The 20,936-nt window shown below is 46.0% G+C and overlaps 1 protein-coding gene across 2 annotated transcripts in view; it reads right to left on the reverse strand.

The window, feature by feature from the left end:
- Positions 1–20,936, reverse strand: part of DSCAML1 (DS cell adhesion molecule like 1) — a 422,409-nt gene that overhangs the window by 12,699 nt on the left and 388,774 nt on the right. Inside the window, exons 20-24 of one of the 2 annotated variants that reach the window (XM_049856636.1) lie at positions 10,946–11,085; positions 4,446–4,599; positions 1,013–1,130; positions 504–667; positions 53–151 (exon numbers count right to left, since the gene is read on the reverse strand). In XM_049856636.1, the coding sequence (XP_049712593.1) occupies positions 53–151; positions 504–667; positions 1,013–1,130; positions 4,446–4,599; positions 10,946–11,085 (675 nt within the window). Of the gene's footprint in view, positions 1–52; positions 152–503; positions 671–1,012; positions 1,131–4,445; positions 4,600–10,945; positions 11,086–20,936 lie in introns of both variants that reach the window. The other variant, XM_049856637.1, reaches the window with a different exon arrangement.

Raw genomic sequence — 20,936 nt, forward strand, 5'->3', positions numbered from 1 at the left:
TGGACCCAGAGTTCCTTCCCGTCTTCCCCTCCTCCTCCAGACCCCTCCTCACCTCGGATGGAGCTGCCCCCATTGTCACCTGGGATCCAGGTCAGGGTGATGGACGAAGCTGAGGTTTTGGAGACAGTGAGGCGGGGCTGGTCTGGGGGAACTGTGAGGGGAAAGCCGTCAGCCCTCATCACAAAGGGTGATGGTGGGAGGGTGGGGGTGGGGGTGCCCCAACCTGCCCACATCCTCCCATGCTTGATTGTCCAAAGATTGCAGGTGTGTAAAGCTTCAGGATGGGAATCTAGGGCCAGGCACCAGCTTTTCCATCCTCTTTCTGACTCTCCCTCTGCCCTACCTGCCTCCCCTTCCATTTGGCACCCTTGATTCTACTAAGTTGTCTCCCCTTTGGTTTGTCTCATTCTTCCATTCAATAATCCTCTCTCTCACATGATGGAATTCCTGCCCCTTCTCTGGCCCTGTCCTCATAGAGCCCCACCTGCCTCCCAGGGTCTCACCTTGCACCAGAAGGTTGATGATGATGGTGTCGAAGCCACCGGTATTGGTGGCCGTGCACGTGTAGTAGCCTGAGTCCTCAGCCTTCACAGCGCGAAGCAGCAGCGTGCCATTGGTGTGGATGAGCCGGTGCCCGTCCATGGACACAGGGATGGCTGAGTCCTCACTGCTGGGAGGGGATGGGTTATGACAAGCACCCCCTCGCCCTGGGACCCTCCCCCAGGTCACTGGGAACAGAGGAGGCTTGCTAAGGGATCCTGGATTCTTTTTGCTCAGTACTTCCTAGGTGTCTTCAGTAACCTTGGCTTCTTTAATAACCCAGGTAAGGAAGATCCTTGGCCCCCCAACAGAGGAGAGCTAGAGAGCTATAGCTCTGTACCCTGCAAGGCCCCCATAGGGCCTGGGGGTGCATGAGGCAGCTGGAAGGGAGGGACACCCCAGACTCTTCTTCATGGCTCCCTGGGTATCACCCCATCCCTCCCAGGGTGTAGGTGGGTGTCCCACTGCACACCTGTCCTTGGTCCACTTTACAGCAGGGGCTGGATCTCCCACCGAATTACAGGGCAGCCGTACATCTTTCATCCAAGGTGTTGTCACAGTGCCCCCAAATGAGATGATCTTTGCTGGTGCTGCAAGGAAGAGAGGATGAGGGCCACCCCACTCTACTCCTCCACGCTGCCCACAGCACCCTCTCTCAGGGCTCCCTGGATTTACACTTCAGCTCTTCCCTCCCTTACCTGACCTCCACCTTGGGCTTGGAGTGGGAGGCAGCATCAGGGAATTTCAGCTGGGGGTCATTGATTCCACAAACATTTATTGAATATCTATTATGGACCAGGTATGACCTGAGACTTTAAGAATTCAAAGATGAATACAATATGTTCCTGTCTCTAAGTTGTTCACTGTCCAAAAGGGAGATAGATGCTTAAAAAAAATCATTGCAGAGTGAAAAATTCTTTAGTAGGGGTAGGTACATGTAACCATGGGAGCACAAAGGAGGGAGCAATAAACTCTGCTTGGAAAGTGGGTGGTAGAGTTGATGGCCAGGGAAAGCTTCTGGAACTGGAAGCTTTGATTTGACTCTTGAAGGCTAAGGAAGAATTCACTAAACAGAGAAGTGAAGGCCTGTCAGCAAGGGGGAAACACTTGTCATGGAGGCCTGAACATGACAAGTGTGAGGGTCTGCAGGTACTTGGGGGTAACCAGAGCGCAGGGTGAGTGAGGGGAAGAGCAGGAGAAAGGATTGGAGAGGCGAGAAGGAGTAGAATCATGGAGGGTTCTGTTTGGCATAACAAGGAGATCAGACTTCCTCTTGAAGTCATGAGGAGCCACTGGAGGCTTTGAAATAAGTAGATGTGATCTAAGGACATTATTAGATAAATCACTGGCTGCCTGCAAAGGACGGTTTGGTGGAGGTGATCCTGGAGGACGTATACCAGAGACAAATGGTGGCCACAGTGCAGGCTAGAGGTGATGGCTGGCAATGGGGAGGAAACTGTGGGCTCAGAGGGAGAAGTGAAAGGACCTGGGGTCTGACTGGCTTTGGGAAGATGGAGGGGGGAGTTGAAGATAATCCCATGATTCTGGCTGGGTCAACAAGATGAGTGATGGTGTCCTTACAGAGATGAGGCAGACCAGAGGAAAAGCAGGACTGACAGGAAAGAGACTTTGCTTCATGCTGAGCCCAAGATACCTGTAGGACACTCACATGGGGTAGCTAGAAAGCCGTGGGATAGAAATGTTCTGGAGCATAAGAAAGATGTCTGGACCAGAGGCACTGATTTGGGGGTCATAGAAAGGGGTGAGTGAGGTCAGCAGGTTGGGGAATGTAGATTGACAGAGAAGTAACAAAACCCTGGGGTCAACAACATACAAGCATGAGAAGAGAAAGAAAATGTCCCTGAGGGAGACAGGAGCTCATTGAGAGGCAGGAGGAAAATCAGGCAAGAATCAGGAGAATCAGCACCACAGAAAACAAGAGAGGTCAAATGTCACAGCAAGTGAGCAATGGTGTCAGCCAGAATCATGGGAGTCATCTTCAACTCCCCTCTCCCTCCTCCCAGAGCCAAATCCTATCACTTCTCCCCTGAGCCCATAATCTCCTCCCCATTGTCATCCATTACCTCCAGCCTGCACTATGGCCACCATCTTGTCATTAGTTTAGAAATGGTAAATGAAACAAGGGACCAAGTACCTCAGAGAGCCAGAGCAGGTACCACTGAGCCAAGGGTCCCATCTCGGGGGTGGGGGGTAGAAAATATAAGGGAAGTAAGGAAGCAATATTTACAGGTTTGGGTGCAGGAAATGCAGGTTGATCTCTTGTGAGGGCTGTGCCGGGGGTGATGGAGCTTACAGAGAGTAGGGAAAGTCCTGAAGAGCTGCTGAGGAGAAGAAAAAGGGCTGGTAGGAGCAGTGGGGGATTGCCTGCAGAGAGGGGCCCGAGCAGAGGGGCCTATGTTAAAATCATCTCCATCATGGGCAGAGAGAAGCCTCGGGGCCTCAGGGAGGCTCGAGAGACATGGTTCTAGATCTGGTTCTGCTGAGTGATTGGGGTTGATGCTCTGAAGCGTTCTGTGTCTGTGTGTGTGTGTGAACAGCAGTGCCTGTCTCTCCCACCTCATAGGGTTGCTTGCTGAGAGGTCAGAAGGGGAAGGCATGTAAATTTGTTCTAGGAAGTACAAAGCCCTCTAGGAACGTGCTACATTTAATACACACAGGGGAAGGGTCACCCTTCTGCCAAGATGCCCAGGAGGACTGTAGGCTCTTAGGCCCCTTCCCTCCTATACAGAGGAGCATCATGAGAAGGGGTTGGTAGAGCCCCTGTGTGGAAGGATGAAGGAGGTAAGGAACACTGAGGTAGTGTGGAAACAGCCCTGACTTGAAGTCTGAAGACCCAGGCACCTTCTCTGCTGTCTTTGCAGGCCATGTCATTCCTGCCTCTGACTGCTCAACTATAAAATGGGATAATAAACCCTACTGGGTGGAAGGGGGAGGCCTCTGCTCACTGAAGACCTTCAACTGAACACTAGCTAACTAAGCCTGTGGCAGGGCAAGGGCTGAAGCCCACTGTCTTCAAACCAAGGGAAAATCCAGTCACCCTAGGGAGGGCACAGGGACCCGGGGCTGGAGAGACAGCTGGGTAAACAGTGGCTGTGGGAGGAGATAGGGTATAGAGAAAGGGCCCAGGGAGGCCCAAAGTCAAAGTACTTGTCATAGGCTTGTTGTGGCTAGTTCCATATGGCCAGGGTAGGGACAGAAGGGCAGCTTAGCAGCACCATCATCTTGATCTAGGGTGAGGCCTCAGAACTGCTGTTCATCTGAAAAGTGGAGGTACACATGCCCCGAATGGCACACTTACGCTGGTTAGGGATTTGGTGGGGCACGCCCTAAGTACAAAACCCATCCGAGTCACTCTGTGCCTGGCTCAGAGCCTCGTGTCTGGCAGGCACTTGGTGAATGTCTGTGGACTGGATGAGTCAGTAGCCAGCAGAACCATCTCTTCCCTGAGATGTCCCGGCTTTGAAACCCGGGGCTTTCTTTTAACTCTCAGGTGCTCTGTGAAGTGGGATACCCCAACCCAGCCCCCTCTGAAGGGGCTGAGCAATGGGACAGAGGCTCGGCTTTGGGCTGGGGCTGGGATGACTCCCCTTCTTTCAGCCGGGAGTAGAGTCTGGAGTAGGGGGACTGAGGGGTACCATGCCCACCCCACTCTGGGAACTGGGGTGGCTGGAGCCTGTTGTGATGCTCTCCTGGAGTCAGAGGGCAGCAGAGGCTCAGTCTTGGCAGATGCAGGAGGAGGCGAATGGCCAGCTCCTCACAGCCAGGCTCAGATAGGGTGCAGAGGAGAGTGGGCCTCTCTGTGGAGAGAACCAGACTTCTGGAAGGGAGCCTGCAAGCTCCTGGCAGCACAGCCTCTGCCCTCTGCCCAGCCCCGGGCTCCTCACCCTTTCCCACAGGCTCGATGGTGACCTTCTCACTGCTGTTGCCTCGGCCTGCAGAGGTGACGGCGGCTACCCACAGCATGTACTGCTGCCCCCGGTTTAGGTGGGCGATCCGGTAGAAAAGCTGCTCTGGGCTTGTCTCATACTCACTGGGAGCCTGTGGGCAGAGGTGAAGAAGTGCTTAGAAGCAGAATCCAAGCCCTCTAACCTCCAGCTCCCAACTCTTCCCCAGTGCCCTGGGCTCAGGGGATGCTGGGATGGTCATGGCTGGGGTCAGGGTGGGAGCCAGGGTCCTGTCTGGTTTGCCCGTTGCCAGCTGTGGAGCAGCAGTGAACATTCTGTACCGGGTTTGGCCCCGGGAGGAGAAGGGCCTGCTCCAGGGTATTGCTGAGTCAGCCTCAGTTTACCTGCCGACTGATCCCGGCTCCAGGCAGCTGTGGCTTCAGGGCAGGGAATGAGTGTGTTGGGTGAGGGTTGAATGCGGGAGTTAGGGGAAGGGAGAAGAGAGGAGGGAGGGTCCCAGGAAAACCCTAAGAGTCTCTGGAAAGAAGCTAAATCACTGCCTTTGCCTTATTAGAGTTGCAGACAGACTCCCCTAGCCCTTGCCCACCCAGTCACCTCCCAGCCCTGGTCTAATTACCACCCTTCTTCTGCAGGACCAGACCCTTTGGGGAGGAAGGGGTGGGAGAGGGAACTCTGAAGGCTGTGCTGGGCAGCCCTTTGTTAATGATGATTAGTGGTCTAGATCACCATAGATATTTGTAGGCTATATAAATCTATAAATTTTTTTTAACCAAATGACAGTTTTGACAAGTTGCCAACAAAACAATATCAGATCCCAGTGGTTTTACCAGTTGCTTTGATGAAAAGATTATGTTGCCTTGGAAACCAGAGGCTCAGATATTGAAATGAATTTGAGAAGGAGCTTTTGATAAGCGCTAGTTTGCAGACCTCCCATCAGCCTCTTCCCTGGCACAGGCGGGATGGGGTTGACTTTCATTTTATTTTACTTTTTGGTCAGCTGCGGGGAAGGCAAAGAAGGACTGTACCAGGCCCTCTTTGAAATCAGGGAAGAAGTCTGGGGAGGAGGTGCAGCCCTTGGAACAGATGAGGCCCCCCAAGGCCAGAGGGAGCTAATAATTAGTTATCTCTGCAGTCTTGAGATCTTGCACACACTCGCTCGCATGCATGGGCACATGCACACGCTCACACATACACGGATGCATAGACATATGCATGCAAGTCACGTAGGGACCCCTCTTCCTGCCCCACAGTAGGGCTGAGGAGCACGAATGACTTAGGACAGGAAAAAATGCCCTTTTTGGCTCTAGGCTGTCTACAGGGACATGTTGGGAGGAGGCACAGGCATCCCCACAATACGCACGGGGCTCCTGCCCATTCTTCCTCCTGCCTCCCTCGTCAGGGTCTGGATTTGAGCCCAGGAGGTCCCCGGTGAGCCAGGTGCAGAAGCACCCTGAGCCCTGGTAGCTGAGGAGACCTTTCAGACTACTGCAGTCTGGGGACTGGTGTGCCTACCTGCAGGTTGTACCTGTGCCTAAGGTAGTATGGTTCAGTGGCTTCAACACCTGCCTCCCCTTCTTACTAGGTGTTATGGATTGAACCGTGTCCCCCCAAATATGTGTTATAATTTGTAACCTCTATGCCTGTGATTATAATCCCATTTTGGAATGGGTTATCTTTGTAATGTTAATGAGACAGGATTAGTGTGGGGTGTGTCTTGAGTCAATCTCTTTTGAGATATAAAAGAGATTAAACAAGCAAGCGAGCTAGCAGAGATGGGGGAAAAGAGATGCCAAGCCACATGAAGATCGCCCAGGAGCAGAAGCTTAGAAGAGACAAGGACCTTCCTCCAGAGCTGACAGAGTAGGAAAGCCTAGAGCTGGCACTCTGAATTCAGATTTCTAGCCTCCTAAACTGTGAGAGGAAACCCTGGTGGGGTAGTGGTTAAGTGCTACAGCTGCTAACCAAGAGGTCAGCAGTTCAAATCCGCCAGGTGCTCCTTGGAAACTCTATGGGGCAGTTCTACTCTGTCCTAGAGGATCGCTATGAGTCGGAATCAACTCAACAGCAGTGGGTTTGGTAAACTGAGAGAAAATAAATTTCTGTTCGCTAAAGCCAAGCACTGGTGGTATTTCTGTTAGAGCAGCACTGGATAACGAAGACACTAGGTATATGACCTTAGTGTCTCCCATGGTTCCTGGGGCCTCAGTTTTTCCCCTACACACTAGGAAAGCAAAACAGCTCTGCCTGCCCTGTGAGACCCAAGTGAGGCAATGGGTGTGTGACTGCTCTGTAATGTGGACATGTTCTTCTCTGGACTTACTTTCTGTGAAGGTAGAGGTGTGTACGTGTATGTGTATTTCTGTGGCTGGGGAGAAAAGTTGTGTGTACTTGCCTGTGTATTTCAGTGATATCTGAGTGTACGTTTGTATACAGGGCAGAGAGGTTTGGCTTTCCCCTGAAAGTATTAAAATCTTACCCAGAACCTGGATGTCTTCCTTTTAACCTGGACTCTGCATGGATCTCTTGAAATCTCTTTCAAAAGTATACAGCCATACCCCACCCACTAATAGAGCTCCATTGGAACGAAAGGATGAAAAGAAAGATAAAATCATAAGACAAGAAACTATAGGTAAATATTTGTTTTTCTAATCATAAAAGGTAATTTGAATTATATAAAAAGAAGAACTATTGTATATCAAAAACAGAATCAAAAGTTCAGAGATGAACTGGCAAGAAACACTTGTAATTTATATGGTAGAAAGATGGCTGTTTTCCTTAATATATAAAGAAAACTTACAAATGAATAAGAAAATTGAAATTCAAATAGGGAGACCATCTTTTTTAATCCAACAGGCAAAACTGAAAAAAAACAAAAACAGCCCCCCGCCCCCCGAACCTGGGATTAGCATAGGTGCAGGGAACTGATAGGGAATTATAAACCTGGTGAAAGCATAAATTGGTCCCAACTTTCTGCAGGGTGGTTTGTACATGTGTATACAGAACCTGAAGAATATTCACCGTCTTTGTGGCCCAGGAATTCCTCTAGAAATTTATTCTAAGGAAATAGTAGACTATGCACATACTTTTGTGACATATGCTTGCTGACGCATCATTTATAACGGTAAAAATTAGAAACATACATTAAGTATAGGATGGGGGCTGGTTAGACAGCTTATGTGTATATATGTTTTAAAAGGATATTTGATGGTATGGGAAAGTGCCTACATATAAAATCATGCGGAAAAAAGGAGATTACATAATATTATGTAAAGTTTACTTTTAATTTTGTTTTTAAAAAACCATCATAAAATACATGTGTGTGTATATATGTATATATAGAGAGAAAGAGAGTAGCCTGGACAGCTACATGGCAAAATGTTACCAGTGCGTTTACCTTTAGGGAGGGAGAGTACACGTAATTTTTGCTTTCCTCTTTATTATATATTTTATGAAATTTTCTACAATGAAACTGCGTTCCTTTTATACTCAGAAAAAGGCAATAAACTTTGTAAAATATTTGATAAAATTTCTAACAGGCCTCGTTGTAGCTCTGGCTTCCCAGAGAGTAACCTCCCACAAGCTAATGTCATACTCACGTCCATGTGTCTGTTCTGAGGAGTCCATGTGTGCAAGTCCATACACTCCCACCAGTGTGTGCGAGCACACTCAGACTCACAGACATCTGCCTCTAACCCCACATGTATACCCAATTTTTTGCATTATCACATATACGCATACGTGCCTTCACCCTTAGCGTATACACACACACGCGCACACACACGCACACACACACACCCATTCTGGAGCTGTCTTTCATAAATGAGTTTGTACGTGGAATGTGGAATATATTTGTGCAAAGTGATGATGTCACACGTGGTGGGTATGTCCCGGGTCCCTCACTAAGCTAGCCACCTCCACTCCTCCACCACGTGCTCTTCACACTAGCAGACCTGCCCAGTGTGACACCGTCTGCTGGGAAATCTCCCCGGGAGAGAGGAGGTTCCTAAATGCCCAGATGGAAGAGGATATTGAGGGGGTCCAGCGTCTCTGGCAGCAGAAGGAGGGGATGGGGGACCAGGAGCTCTGTTCTGAGGCCTGAGAAAGAATTCTAATCAGTCTGCTGGAGGCTCCTGAAGCCTTTAATGAGAAGGCTGAACTCCTGGACACCAACCCCTTTGAAAGATTTCATTATCAAAAGAGGAAATGACTGCAAAAACCCAAGCTAGAGAATGATTATCATTTCCCACCCACTTATGAAGGGAGACTTGCCCATGTATATAAGGCTTTATAAATGCCTGGCTGCTAGTCATTTATTCATCGAACATGCATTTAGCAACCATGATGTTTCAGGCACAGTGTTTGGCACTGGGGATCCAAAGATGAAAAGATGCTGTCCCCGTCTTCACAGGGCCTCACAGATTAGTGCAGAAGACAGATATGTAAACAACTGGTTGCCGTCCAACTCATTCAGCGTGCGATGGAGGAACAAAGAGTATGCCAGGGTAGGGACTGTCGGGGCAAAGGTATGCAGATGGGAGACGGCACAGTGAGTGTCCAGAGTGGTGGAAAGCTTAGTGTAACAAAAGCCTGGTATGTGTGGATTTGTGTGAGTGTGTGTGCATGTGTGCGTGCATGACGGGCAGACGGAGAGAAGGGGCGGCAGACGGCATGGCTGAAACACAGACTGGAAAATACTAAGTGTTCACAGATATGGTAAGTGGAACTCGTTCACTGTGAGTGGGGTATGATTGGTACAACTATGAGGCAGTGGTGAGATGTTCTCAAGCTAACATTTGCAGACCCTATGGCCTAGCTATTCCCCTTCTAGGTACACACCTGGCAGAAATGTGTGTACACGAGCACCAACAGACATGTACAAGGATGTTCACAGCAGCACTCTTTGTGATCGCCCCAAACCGAAAACTACTCAAATGCTTGTCAATGGATAGCATAAAGACCAAATAAATTCTAGTATATGCACACAATGGAAAACTGTACAGAAATGAGAGTGAGCTATAACTACACATAACAGTATGGATGAAACTCACCAGCATAATGTTGACTAAAAGAAGCAGACATAAGATATGACTCTGTTTACATAAAGGACAAGAAGAGGCAACACTGATCTATGGTGTTGAGGTTGGGATGGTGGTTACCCTTGCTGGGGAGGGTAGTGACTAGAAGGGGCATGAGGGGGCCTCTGGGGTGTTGTGGTGTTCTGTTCCCTGCTCTGGATGCTGGTTGCTTGGGTGTTTTGTGAAAATTCATGGAGCTGTCCAGTTATGACACGTGGACTTTTCTGCAAGTGAGGCCATGGCCGTGAGGATCGAGAAAACAGGGACCAGTTGTTTCTGGGCATCTCCTCCGGTAATAGAACTCTGGCCTCACTCTCTAGGAGCTGGGCCACCTACCACTTGGATGGAAATTCGGAAACAACACAGGAGCCCAAAGGGAATAGGAAGAGATGATGACACAATTACTGAGCAATTCCAGGACAGCTCTCTAGCTGCGAAAGCTCATCTGCAGATGCTCTGGCTGACCACAGTCGTTGACGGAGGGAGACGCCAGCCCCTTCCTCCTCCTCTGCGCTCGCCCAGCCCTGAGCACATCTCTGCGACAGCACTCACAGCCCTTAGTACTTCCCTCTGTCCCCTCCACTAGACTGGGAGAGCTGAGGCAAGGTCAATCTGGGAGAGCCCCCTGGAGGAGGAGCTAGAGTAACTAGAACGGGTCTGCTCTGGGCAGGGCCTCAGTGGAACTGTGTGGTTGAATGGCTGGAGATACTGAAAGAGGCAGAGGAAAGACGCATATTATGGTTATGGGTTTCCCACTGCACCCACCCCCTGTACTCCTACCCTCCGTGGGCCCTGTGACCCCTTGGGTCTGAGCACTCAGCGGAAGGGCAGGGGCTATCCTCCTGCTGTGCTCCAGCATGCCCCACTCCCAGGGTGTGGACAAACATTGCAGTGTCTCCCCCACTATGCTGGGCCCAGGCACTGGCCCAGAGAGAAGTGCCCTTGCCTTCTCTCAGCTGTCACCCGTCTTTCCTCCTCCCTCACTGAAGAGGCCACTCAGGCCAGAGCTCCAGCAGCACCTTCAAGTGCAAACCTGCGGTGCTGAGATGCACTCCCAGAGGCCACGGCCCAGCCAGTCTCCAGCCAACAGCCCTGGGGCTTGCTAGCCCAGAAGAGGGGAGACCCAGGCTTCCCTTTTACCCTGCCTACTTGGCCACGACTCACTTGTCTCAAAGGAGCCTCTGGGGTCTTGTGACATTCTGGCAGCCTCGGGAACAGAGGACTGAGCCAAACGGACATTGGGTAAGGGTTTGATTCCTCTTGGGTGACAGCACCCATTCTTACGCTTGGATCCAGGTAGAGATGCAGATACAACCAGCTGAGGTCTGGGCTGGAACCCATCTGACCTGCGGGCACCTTGCCCTTTCTCCAGCCCTTCATCATTCTGGCCTGAGTTCCACTTACCGGCTGGCCAGATCCAGGGCTGGAGCAGAAGATGGTGTACTTTCGGATGACCCCATTGGGCTTGGTGGGAGGGAGCCAAGACACAACCACACTGCTGGCTGATGAAGGGACTGCCTTGATGCCAGCGGGGGGGCCTGGAACTGAGCAGGGAGAAGACTGGGTCAGTACAGGGAAAGGAGGAGCATAGCCTTTGGGAAAGAATGAAAGAGTGTGTGGGGGGGCGGGAGTGAGGCAGATCCATCTGGGTGGGCTTCCTGGAGGAGGTATCCTCGAGATATGGTTGAAAGGGGAAGGTTCCAGCATGGCAAACAGGTTGGAGTAGAAAGGTGGTCATGTGGGGCCTGTGACAGTCTTCAAGAGGGAGACATTGGGAGCAGTCACCTTGAAAATTGTTTGGCTAGAACACCAAGGACTTAGGATAAATAAGAGAGAAACAGAACACCCTGGGAATTTACCCTGACCCTTAAGGCTCTGACACACCCTCTTTTCCTTCCCCCCAATGCTCTTGATAACTGAAAGCCCGTATTTAGGTTGAGCACACTGGTCACTTTGCTCTTCTTTTGGTGTTTGAGCCCTTGAGGCTGGGACCACAATCCCAGAGACTCACAGAGCAGGCCTCTGTCTGAGGATCAAGGGCCAGTGGTCAACTATTGAGTGACTGTGTGCCCTGACACGTGCCCAGGGCACTGACCTATGGGTGTTGCCTGGGCCCTGTTTTCAGGAAGGAAAGTCTACATTAGAAGTGGCTGGGAAAGCTATCCTAAGTGGATCCCAACTAATACGGCCTCTGAGCTCCCCACACCCTCTTTTGAAGGGCATGCCTGGTCTCACCATGATCTCCAGGACTTGTCTTGGAAATTGGGAGCTTCCTGTCTCAGCCCACACTCCCCATCTTAATCTCTCCTGTGTATTGGTGATATACTTGTCTTCCTCCCTGGGAGATATTAGGCTCCTTGAGGGATAGTGATGGTATTCTATTCAATTAATTTTACCCCCTGAGCCTCGATTTCCCCATCTATACAGTGGAGATCATAATAGCTACATGAAAGGACTGTTGTGAAAATTAGTGCTGATTAAAATAAAGCACTTTGCACAGTGCAAGACTCTCACTAGATCGTAACAATTACTACTTATGCACTCCCTTTCCCAACTCTCAGCTTCTAGCACCTACCTCAATGTTTTGTATCCAGTAAGTGCTCAAAAATTCTGGATTAAGTAAAATAAATAGATAATATGGTCATCACCCATCTAGGGGCCCAAGCCTAGAAGCTGGATATCATCCTTGATTCTGTCCTCCATCACTGCCACAGTGCTGTCATTCCATCTTTGCCATGTGTCTCTGCAGTTGTGGGCTGCAGGGTTCTATGGGTGTCCACTGGGGCTAGAGTGCTAATTGTAGTGTTCAAATTTCTCTGTCCTTGCAGGCTTGTTTTTTTCTATCATTTACTGAGAGAGGTGTGTTAAAATCTCCCACTATGACTGTGAATTTGTCTATGTCTTCTCGTAGTTTGGTTGGTTTTTGTTTTTATATATTTTGAGGTTATGTTATTAAGTGCGTACTAATTTAGAATTGTTTTATCTGCCTTGCAAATTGAGCCTTTTATCATTACGAAGTGTCCTTCCTTATCTCTAACAATGCTTTTTGTCTTAAATTAATATTTCAGTTTCTGCTTGGACAGTTTTGCAAAGTATGTCTTTTATGATTTTCCAGCCTTTCACACTGAACTTTTCTATGCCCTTATGTTTTTTTAGATGGCTCCTGTAAACAGGATTTTGTTTTTTCACCAACTGGTCTGACAAGCTTCATCTTTAAGTTGGAGAATTCAGTCAATTTTTTTTTTAATTTAATTTTGTTTCTGGTGAAAATACACACAGTAAAACCAGCTTGCGTTCCAGTTTCTAGACATAATGATCAGTGACGTTAGTTACATGGTTGCATTCTTCACATTGTGTCAACATGCTTGTTATTTCTATTCTAGTTGTTTCACTTCCATTTACTTAATCTCCCTGACCCTCAACCTTCTCATCTATGCTATAAAATAGCTTTTGACCCTTTGGTGGTCATATATATATATATATAGTTGTTGTTGTTATTAGATGCTGTCGAGTCGGCTCTGACTCACAGCGGCCCCATGCACAACAGAACGGAACACTGCCCGGTCCTGCGCCATCCTTACGATGGTTGTTATGCTTGAGCTCATTGTTGCAGCCACTGTGTCAATCCGCCTCGTTGAGGGTCTTTCTCTTTTCTGCTGACCCTGTACTCTGACGAGCATGATGTCCTTCTCCAGGGACTGATCCCTCCTGATAACATGTCCAAAGTATGTAAGACGCAGTCTCACCATCTTGCCTCTAAAGAGCATTCTGGCCGCACTTCTTCCAAGACAGATTTGTTCGTTCTTTTGGCAGTCCGTGGTATACTCAATATTCTTCGCCAACGCCACAATTCAAAGGCGTCAACTCTTCTTCGGTCTTCCTTATTCATTGTCCAGCTTTCACATGCATATGCTGTGATTGAAAATACCACGGCTTGGGCGAGGGGCACCTTAGTCTTCAGGGTGACATCTTTGCTCTTCAACACTTTAAAGAGGTCCTTTGCAGCAGATTTGCCCAATGCAATGCGTCTTTTGATTTCTTGACTGCTGCTTCCATGGCTATTGATTGTGGATCCAAGTAAAATGAAATCCTTGACAACTTCAATCTCTTCTCCATTTATCATGATGTTGCTTATTGGTCCAATTGTGAGGATTTTTGTTTTCTTTATGTTGAGGTGCAATCCATACTGAAGGCTGTGGTCTTTGATCTTCATTAGTAAGTGCTTCAAGTCCTCTTCACTTTCAGCAAGCAAGGTTGTGTCATCTGTACAACACAGGTTGTTAATGAGTCTTCCTCCAATCCTGATGCCCCATTCTTCTTCATATAGTCCAGCTTCTCGGGTTATTTGTTCAGCATACAGATTAAATAGGTATGGTGAAAGAATACAACCCTGACGCACACCTTTCCTGACTTTAAACCAGTCAGTATCCCCTTGTTCTGTCCGAACTGCCTCTTGATCTATGTAAAGGTTCCTCATGAGCACAATTAAGTGTTCTGGAATTCCCATTCTTCACAGTGTTATCCATAGTTTGTTACGATCCACACAGTCGAATGCCTTTGCATAGTCAATAAAACACAGGTAAACATCCTTCTGGTATTCTCTGCTTTCAGCCAGGATCCATCTGACATCAGCAATGATATCCCTGGTTCCACATCCTCTTCTGAAACCAGCCTGAATTTCTGGCAGTTCCCTGTTGATATACGGCTGCAGCCGATTTTGAATGATCTTCAGCAGACTTTTGCTTGCGTGTGATATTAATGATATCGTTCTATAATTTCCACATTTGGTTGGATCACCTTTCTTGGGAACAGGCATAAATATGGATCTCCTCCAATCAGTTGGCCAGGAAACTGTCTTCCATATTTCTTGGCATAGACGAGTGAGCACCTCCAGCGCTGCATCTGTTTGTTGAAACATCTCAACTGATATTCTGTCAATTCCTGGAGCCTTGTTTTTCACCAATGCCTTCAGAGCAGCTTGGCCTTCTCCCTTCGGTACCATCGGTTCCTGATCATATGCCACCTCTTGAAATGGTTGAACATCGACTAATTCTTATTGGTTTAATGACTCTGTATATTCCTTCCATCTTCTTTTGATCCTTCTTGTGTCGTTTAATATTTTCCCCACGGAATCCTTCACTATTGCAACTCGAGGCTTGAATTTTTTCTTCAGTTCTTTCAGCTTGAGAAATGCTGAGCGTGTTCTTCCCTTTTGGTTTTCCATCTCCAGCTGTTATATATATATGTGTGTGTGTATATATGTATATATGTACATGTATGTATATATGTATATATCCCTGGTGGTGCAATGGTTAAATACTCAGCTGCTAACCAAAAAGTTGGTGGTTCGAACCCACCAGCCGCTCTGTGGGAGAAAGACGTGGCAGTCTGCTTCTACAAAGATTTACAGCCTTGGAAACTCTATGGGGCAGTTCTACTCTGTGCTATAGGGTTGCTATGAGTCGGAATCAACTCATACACATGCATACACACACATATAAATGCAATACTCAAGGGTGACAATCTTTACTCTTTGGGCCAAAATATTATTTAGTCTAAAGGTGACTTCAGGGGATAGTTTCAATTCCAGGATTGAAGAGCAACTCACGGCCGTAGTGTTGGAGACTCTTCTGGCCTCAATAGGTCCAGTAAGTCTAGATTTTTTAAGAATTTGAAGTTCTGTTTCATATTTTCTCCCTTTTATCACGATTCATCTACTGTGTTGCTGAGCAGAACGTTTGGTAGTGGTAGCTGGGCACCATCTAGTTCTTCTGGTCTTAAGCTGGAGGCAGTGGTCATGCAGACAATTAGTCTGGTAGTCCAATTTCTTCTCTGATTCTTGGTTTTCCTTCTTTCTCTTTTGTTCCAGGCAAATAAAGACCAATAGCCATATCTTAGAGGGCTGCTTGTAAGCTTTTAAGACCCCAGATGTTACTTACCATAATGGGAGGTAGAATTTAAACTTTCCAAGTTATATTATGCCAATTAACTGGATTGTCCCATGAGACCACAGCCCTAAGTTACCAAACCAAGGGAACTAATGCCATGAGGTGATTGGTTATGGCTAATTAGTATCAGCATCTGTAGCCCCCCTCCCATTTTTGGTTGTTGTTATTGCTGTAAAACCATACACAACCTAGCGTTTGCCCATTCATCCCTTTTCCCTCTGTACAACTTACTGACATTAGTTATATCAGTCATGCTGTGCAAATTTCACCCATATATTGTGCCACCTTTCCCATTTCTATTAACAATACATGACTACTACGTATGGAGTGGGGCCCTGGTGGCATAGCGGTTAAGAACTTGGCTGCTAACAAAAACGTTAGCAGTTGAAATCCACCAGCTGCTCCTTGGAAACCCTATGGGGCAGTTCTACTCTGTCCTGTAGGGTCACTATGAGTCCGAACCGACTTGACAGCACCTAACGACATCTATGAAGTACTTCTCCCACCCCCACCCTCCACAACCACTAATAATGAACATTAGTTTCTGTATATTTACCTATTCATGTCATTTCATAAAAGTGACAACATAATATTTGTCTTTTTGTGATTGACTTATTTTGTTCAACACAATTTCCTCCAGGTTCATCCACATTGTAAGATGTTTGGAAACTCATTTTTCTTTATTATTGAGTAGTATTCCACTGTATGTATTTTCCTCATTTTACTTATCCATTCATCTGTTGATGGGCACTTGGGTTGTTTCCATCTTTTTGCTATTGTGAATAGTGCTGCAATGAACATAGGTGTGCATATGTCTATTCTTGTCACTTATATTAGATCCCAAGGGTATATACCTAGGACTGGAATTGCTCAGTCACATGGCAGCTTTACCTCTAGCTTTTTTGAGGACCCGCCAAACTATTTTCCATAATGGCTGTACCATTTTGCATTCCCACCAGCAGAGAGGAAGGGTTCAATTTCTCCACATCCCCTCCAACATTTGTTATTTATTTATTTAATTGTGCTTTCAGGGAAAGTTTACAGCTCCAGTTAGTTTCTCATTCAAAAATGTGTACACTCCTTGTTTTGTGACACTGGTTGCAATCCCCACAATGTGACAGCACTCTCCCCCTTTCTACCCCAGGTTCCCCATGTCCATTTGTCCAGTTTTCCTGTCCCTTTCTGCCTTCGCATCTTGCTTTAGGGGAGGAGTTCCCCATTTGTTTTTGTTTTTTTTTTTAGTTTTTATAATTTTTATTGCGCTTTAAGTGAAAGTTTACAAATCAAGTCAGTCTCACACAAAAACCCATATACGCCTTGCTACAAACCCCCAATTACACTCCCCCTAATAAGACAGCCCGCTCTCTCCCTCCACTCTCTCTTTTCGTGTCCATTTCACCAGCTTCTAACCCCCTCCACCCTCTCATCCCCCCTGCAGGCAGGAGATGCCAACATAGTCTCAAGTGTCCACCTGATCCAAGAAGCTCACTCCTCACCAGCATCCCTCTCCAACCCATTGTCCAGTCCATGTCTGAAGAGTTGGCTTCGGGAATGGTTCCTATCCTGTGGCAACAGAAGGTCTGGGGGCCATGACCACCGGGGTCCTTCTAGTCTCAGTCAGACCGTTAAGTCTGGTCTTATGAGAATTTGGAGTCTGCATCCCACTGCTCTCCTGCTCCCTCAGGGGTTCTCTGTTGTGTTCCCTGTCAGGGCAGTCATTGGTTCTAGCCAGGCACCATCTAGTTCTTCTGGTCTCAGGCTGATGTAGTTTCTGGTTCATGTGGCTCTTTCTGTCTCTTGGGCTCGTAATCGCCTTGTGTCCTTGGTGTTCTTCATTCTCCTTTGCTCCAGGTGGGTTGAGACCAATTGATGCATCTTAGATGGCTGCTTGCTAGCGTTTAAGACCCCAGACGCCACTCTTCAAAGTGGGATGCAGAATGTTTTCTTAATAGATTTTATTTTGCCAATTGACTTAGATGTCCCCTGAAACCATGGTCCCCAGACCCCTGCCCCTGCTACGCTGGCCTTCAAAGCATTCAGTTTATTCAGAAAACTTCTTTGCTTTTGGTTTAGTCCAATTGTGCTGACCTCCCCTGTATCGTGTGCTGTCTTTCCCTTCACCTAAAGTAGTTCTTATCTACTATCTAATTAGTGAATGCCCCCTCCTAACCTCCCCCCCTGCCCCCTCTCGTAACCACAAAAGAATGTTTTCTTCTCAGTTTAAACTATTTCTCAAGATCTTATAATAGTGGCCTCATACAATATTTGTCCTTTTGCAACTGACTAATTTCACTCAGCATAATGCCTTCCAGGTTCCTCCATGTTATGAAATGTTTCCCAGATTCCTCACTGTTCTTTATTGATGCATAGTATTCCATTGTGTGAATATACCATAATTTATTTAACCATACATCCATCGATGGACACCTTGGTCGCTTCCATGTTTTTGCTATTGTAAACAGTGCTGCAATAAACATGGGTGTGCATGTATCTGTTCGTGTAAAGGCTCTTATTTCTCTAGGGTATATTCCAAGGAGTGGGATTGTTGGATCGTATGGTAGTTCTATTTCTAGCTTTTTAAGTAAGCCCCAAATCGATTTCCAAAGTGGATGTACCATTTTACATTCCCACCAGCAGTGTAGAAGTGTTCCAATCTCTCCACAGCCTCTCCAACATTTATTATTTTGTGTTTTTTGGATTAATGCCAGCCTTGTTGGAGTGAGATGAAATCTCATTTTTGGAGTGAGATGAAATCTCATTGTAGTTTTGATCTGCATTTCTCTAATGGCTAATGATCGTGAACATTTCCTCATGTATCTGTTAGCTACCTGAGTGTTTTCTTTAGTGAAGTGTCTATTCATATCTTTCGCCCATTTTTTAATTGACTTATTTGTCTTTTTGCAGTTGAGTATTTGCAGTATCAGGCGCTGATCAGAAATGTCATAGCTAAAAACTTTTTCCCAGTCTGTAGGTAGTCTTTTTACTCTTTTGATGAAGTCTTTGGATGAGCATAGGTGTTTGATTTTTAGGAGCTCCCAGTTATCTAGTTTTTCTTTGAAATTCTTTATAATGTTTTGTGTACTGTTTATGTGATGTGTTAGGGCTCCTAATGTTGTCCCTATTTTTTCTTCCATGATCTTTATCATTTTAGATTTTATATTTAGGTCTTTGATCCATTTTGAGTTAGTTTTTGTGCACAGAGTGAGGTATGGGTCTTGTTTCATTTTTTTTGCAGGTGGATATCCAGTTATGCCAGCAACGTTTGTTAAAAAGACTGTCTTTTCCCCACTTAACTGTTTTGGGGCCTTTGTCAAATATCAACTGCTCATATGTGGATGAATTTATGTCTGGATTATCAATTCTGTTCCATTGGTCCATGTATCTGTTGTTGTACCAGTACCAGGCTGTTTTGACTACTGTGGTGGTATAATCCAAAAAACAGGTTCTAAAATCAGGTAAAGTAAGGCCTCCCACCTTGTTCTTCTTTTTCAGTAATGCCTTATTTATCCAGGGCTTCTTTCCCTTCCATATGAAGTTAGTGATTTGTTTCTCCATCTCATTAAAGAATGTCGCTGGGATTTGGATCAGAATTGCATTAAATGTATAGATCGCTTTTGGTAGAATAGACATTTTTATAATGTTAAGTCTTCCTATGCATGAGCAAGGTATGTTCTTCCACTTATGTAAGTCTCTTTTGGTTTCTTGCAGAAGTGTACTGTAGTTTTCTTTGTATAAGTCGTTTACATCTCTGGTAAGATTTATTCCTAAGTATTTTATCTTCTTGGGGGCTACTGTAAATGGCATTGATTTGATGATTTCCTTTTTGATGTTCTTTTTGTTGGTGTAGCAGAATCCAGCTGATTTTTGTTTGGTTATCTTGTGTCCTGATACTCTGCTGAACTATTAGTTTCAGTAGTTTTCTGGAGGATTCCTTAGGGTTTTCTGTGTATAAGATCATGTCATCTGCAAATAGAGATACTTTTACTTCTTCCTTGCCAGTCTGGATGCCCCTTATTTCTTTATCTAGCCTAATTGCTCTGGCTAGGACTTCCAGCACAATGTTGAATTAGAGTGGTGATAAAGGGCATCCTTGTCTGATTCCCGATCTCAATGGGAATGTCTTCAGGCTTTCTCCATTTAGGGTGATGTTGGCTGTTGGCTTTGTATAAATGCCCTTTATTATGTTAAGGAATTTTCCTTCTATTCCTATTTTGCTGAGAGTTTTTATCATGAATGAGTGTTGAACTTTGTCAAATGCCTTTTCTGCATCAATTGATAAAATCAAGTGATTCTTGTCTTTTGTTTTATTCATGTGGTGGATTACATTAATTGTTTTTCTAATGTTGAACCATCCCTGCACACCTAGTATGAATCCCACTTGGTCATGCTGAGTTATTTTTTTGGTATGTTGTTGAATTGTATTGGCTAGAATTTTGTTGAGGATTTTTGCATCTACATTCATGAGGGATATAGGTCTATAATTTTCTTTTCTTGTGGTGTCTTTACCTGGTTTTGGTATCAGGGATATGGTGGCTTCATAGAATGAGTTTGGGCGTATTCCATCCTTTTCTATGCTCTGAAATACCTTTAGTAGTAGTGGTGTTAACTCTTCTCTGAAAGTTTGGTAGAACTCTGCCGTGAAGCCATCTGGACCAGGGCTTTTTTTTTGTTGGGAGTTTTTTGATTACCGTTTCAATCTCTTCTTTTGTTATGGGTCTATTTAGTAGTTCTACCTCTGTTTGTGTTAGTTTAGGTAGGTAGTGTGTTTCTAGGAATTCATCCATTTCTTCTAGGTTTTCAAATTTGTTTGAGTATAGTTTTTCATAGTAATCTGATATGATTCTTTTAATTTCAGTTGGGTCTGTTGTAATATCGCCCATCTCGTTTCTTATTGTGGTTATTTGCTTCCGCTCCTGTTTTTCTTTTGTCAGTTTGGCCAGTGGTTTATCAATTTTATTGAGTTTTTCAAAAAACCAGCTTTTGGTCTTGTTAATTCTTACAATTGTTTTTCTGTTTTCTATTTCATTTAGTTCAGCTCTAATTTTTATTATTTGTTTTCTTCTGGTGACTGTGGGTTTCTTTTTTTGCTCTCTTTTTGTTCAAGTTGTAGGGATAATTCTTTGATTTTGGCCCTTTCTTCTTTTTGGATGTGTGCATTTATTGATATAAATTGGCCTCTGAGCACTGCTTTTGCTGTGTCCCAAAGGTTCTGATAGGAAGTGTTTTCACTCTCACTGGATTCTCTGAATTTCTTTATTCCATCTTTAGTGTCTTCTATAATCCAGTCTTTTTGCAGCAGGGTATTGTTCAGTTTCCAAGTGTTCAATTTCTTTTCCCGTTATTGATTTCCACTTTTATGCCTTATGGTCAGAGACGATGCTTTGTAGTATTTCAATGTTTTGAATTCTGCTAAGGCTTGTTTTATGACCTAATATGTGGTCTGGAGA

Source organism: Elephas maximus, chromosome 17 (assembly GCF_024166365.1).
Source record: "Elephas maximus indicus isolate mEleMax1 chromosome 17, mEleMax1 primary haplotype, whole genome shotgun sequence".
In the NCBI taxonomy this organism is placed as follows: Eukaryota; Metazoa; Chordata; class Mammalia; order Proboscidea; family Elephantidae; genus Elephas; species Elephas maximus.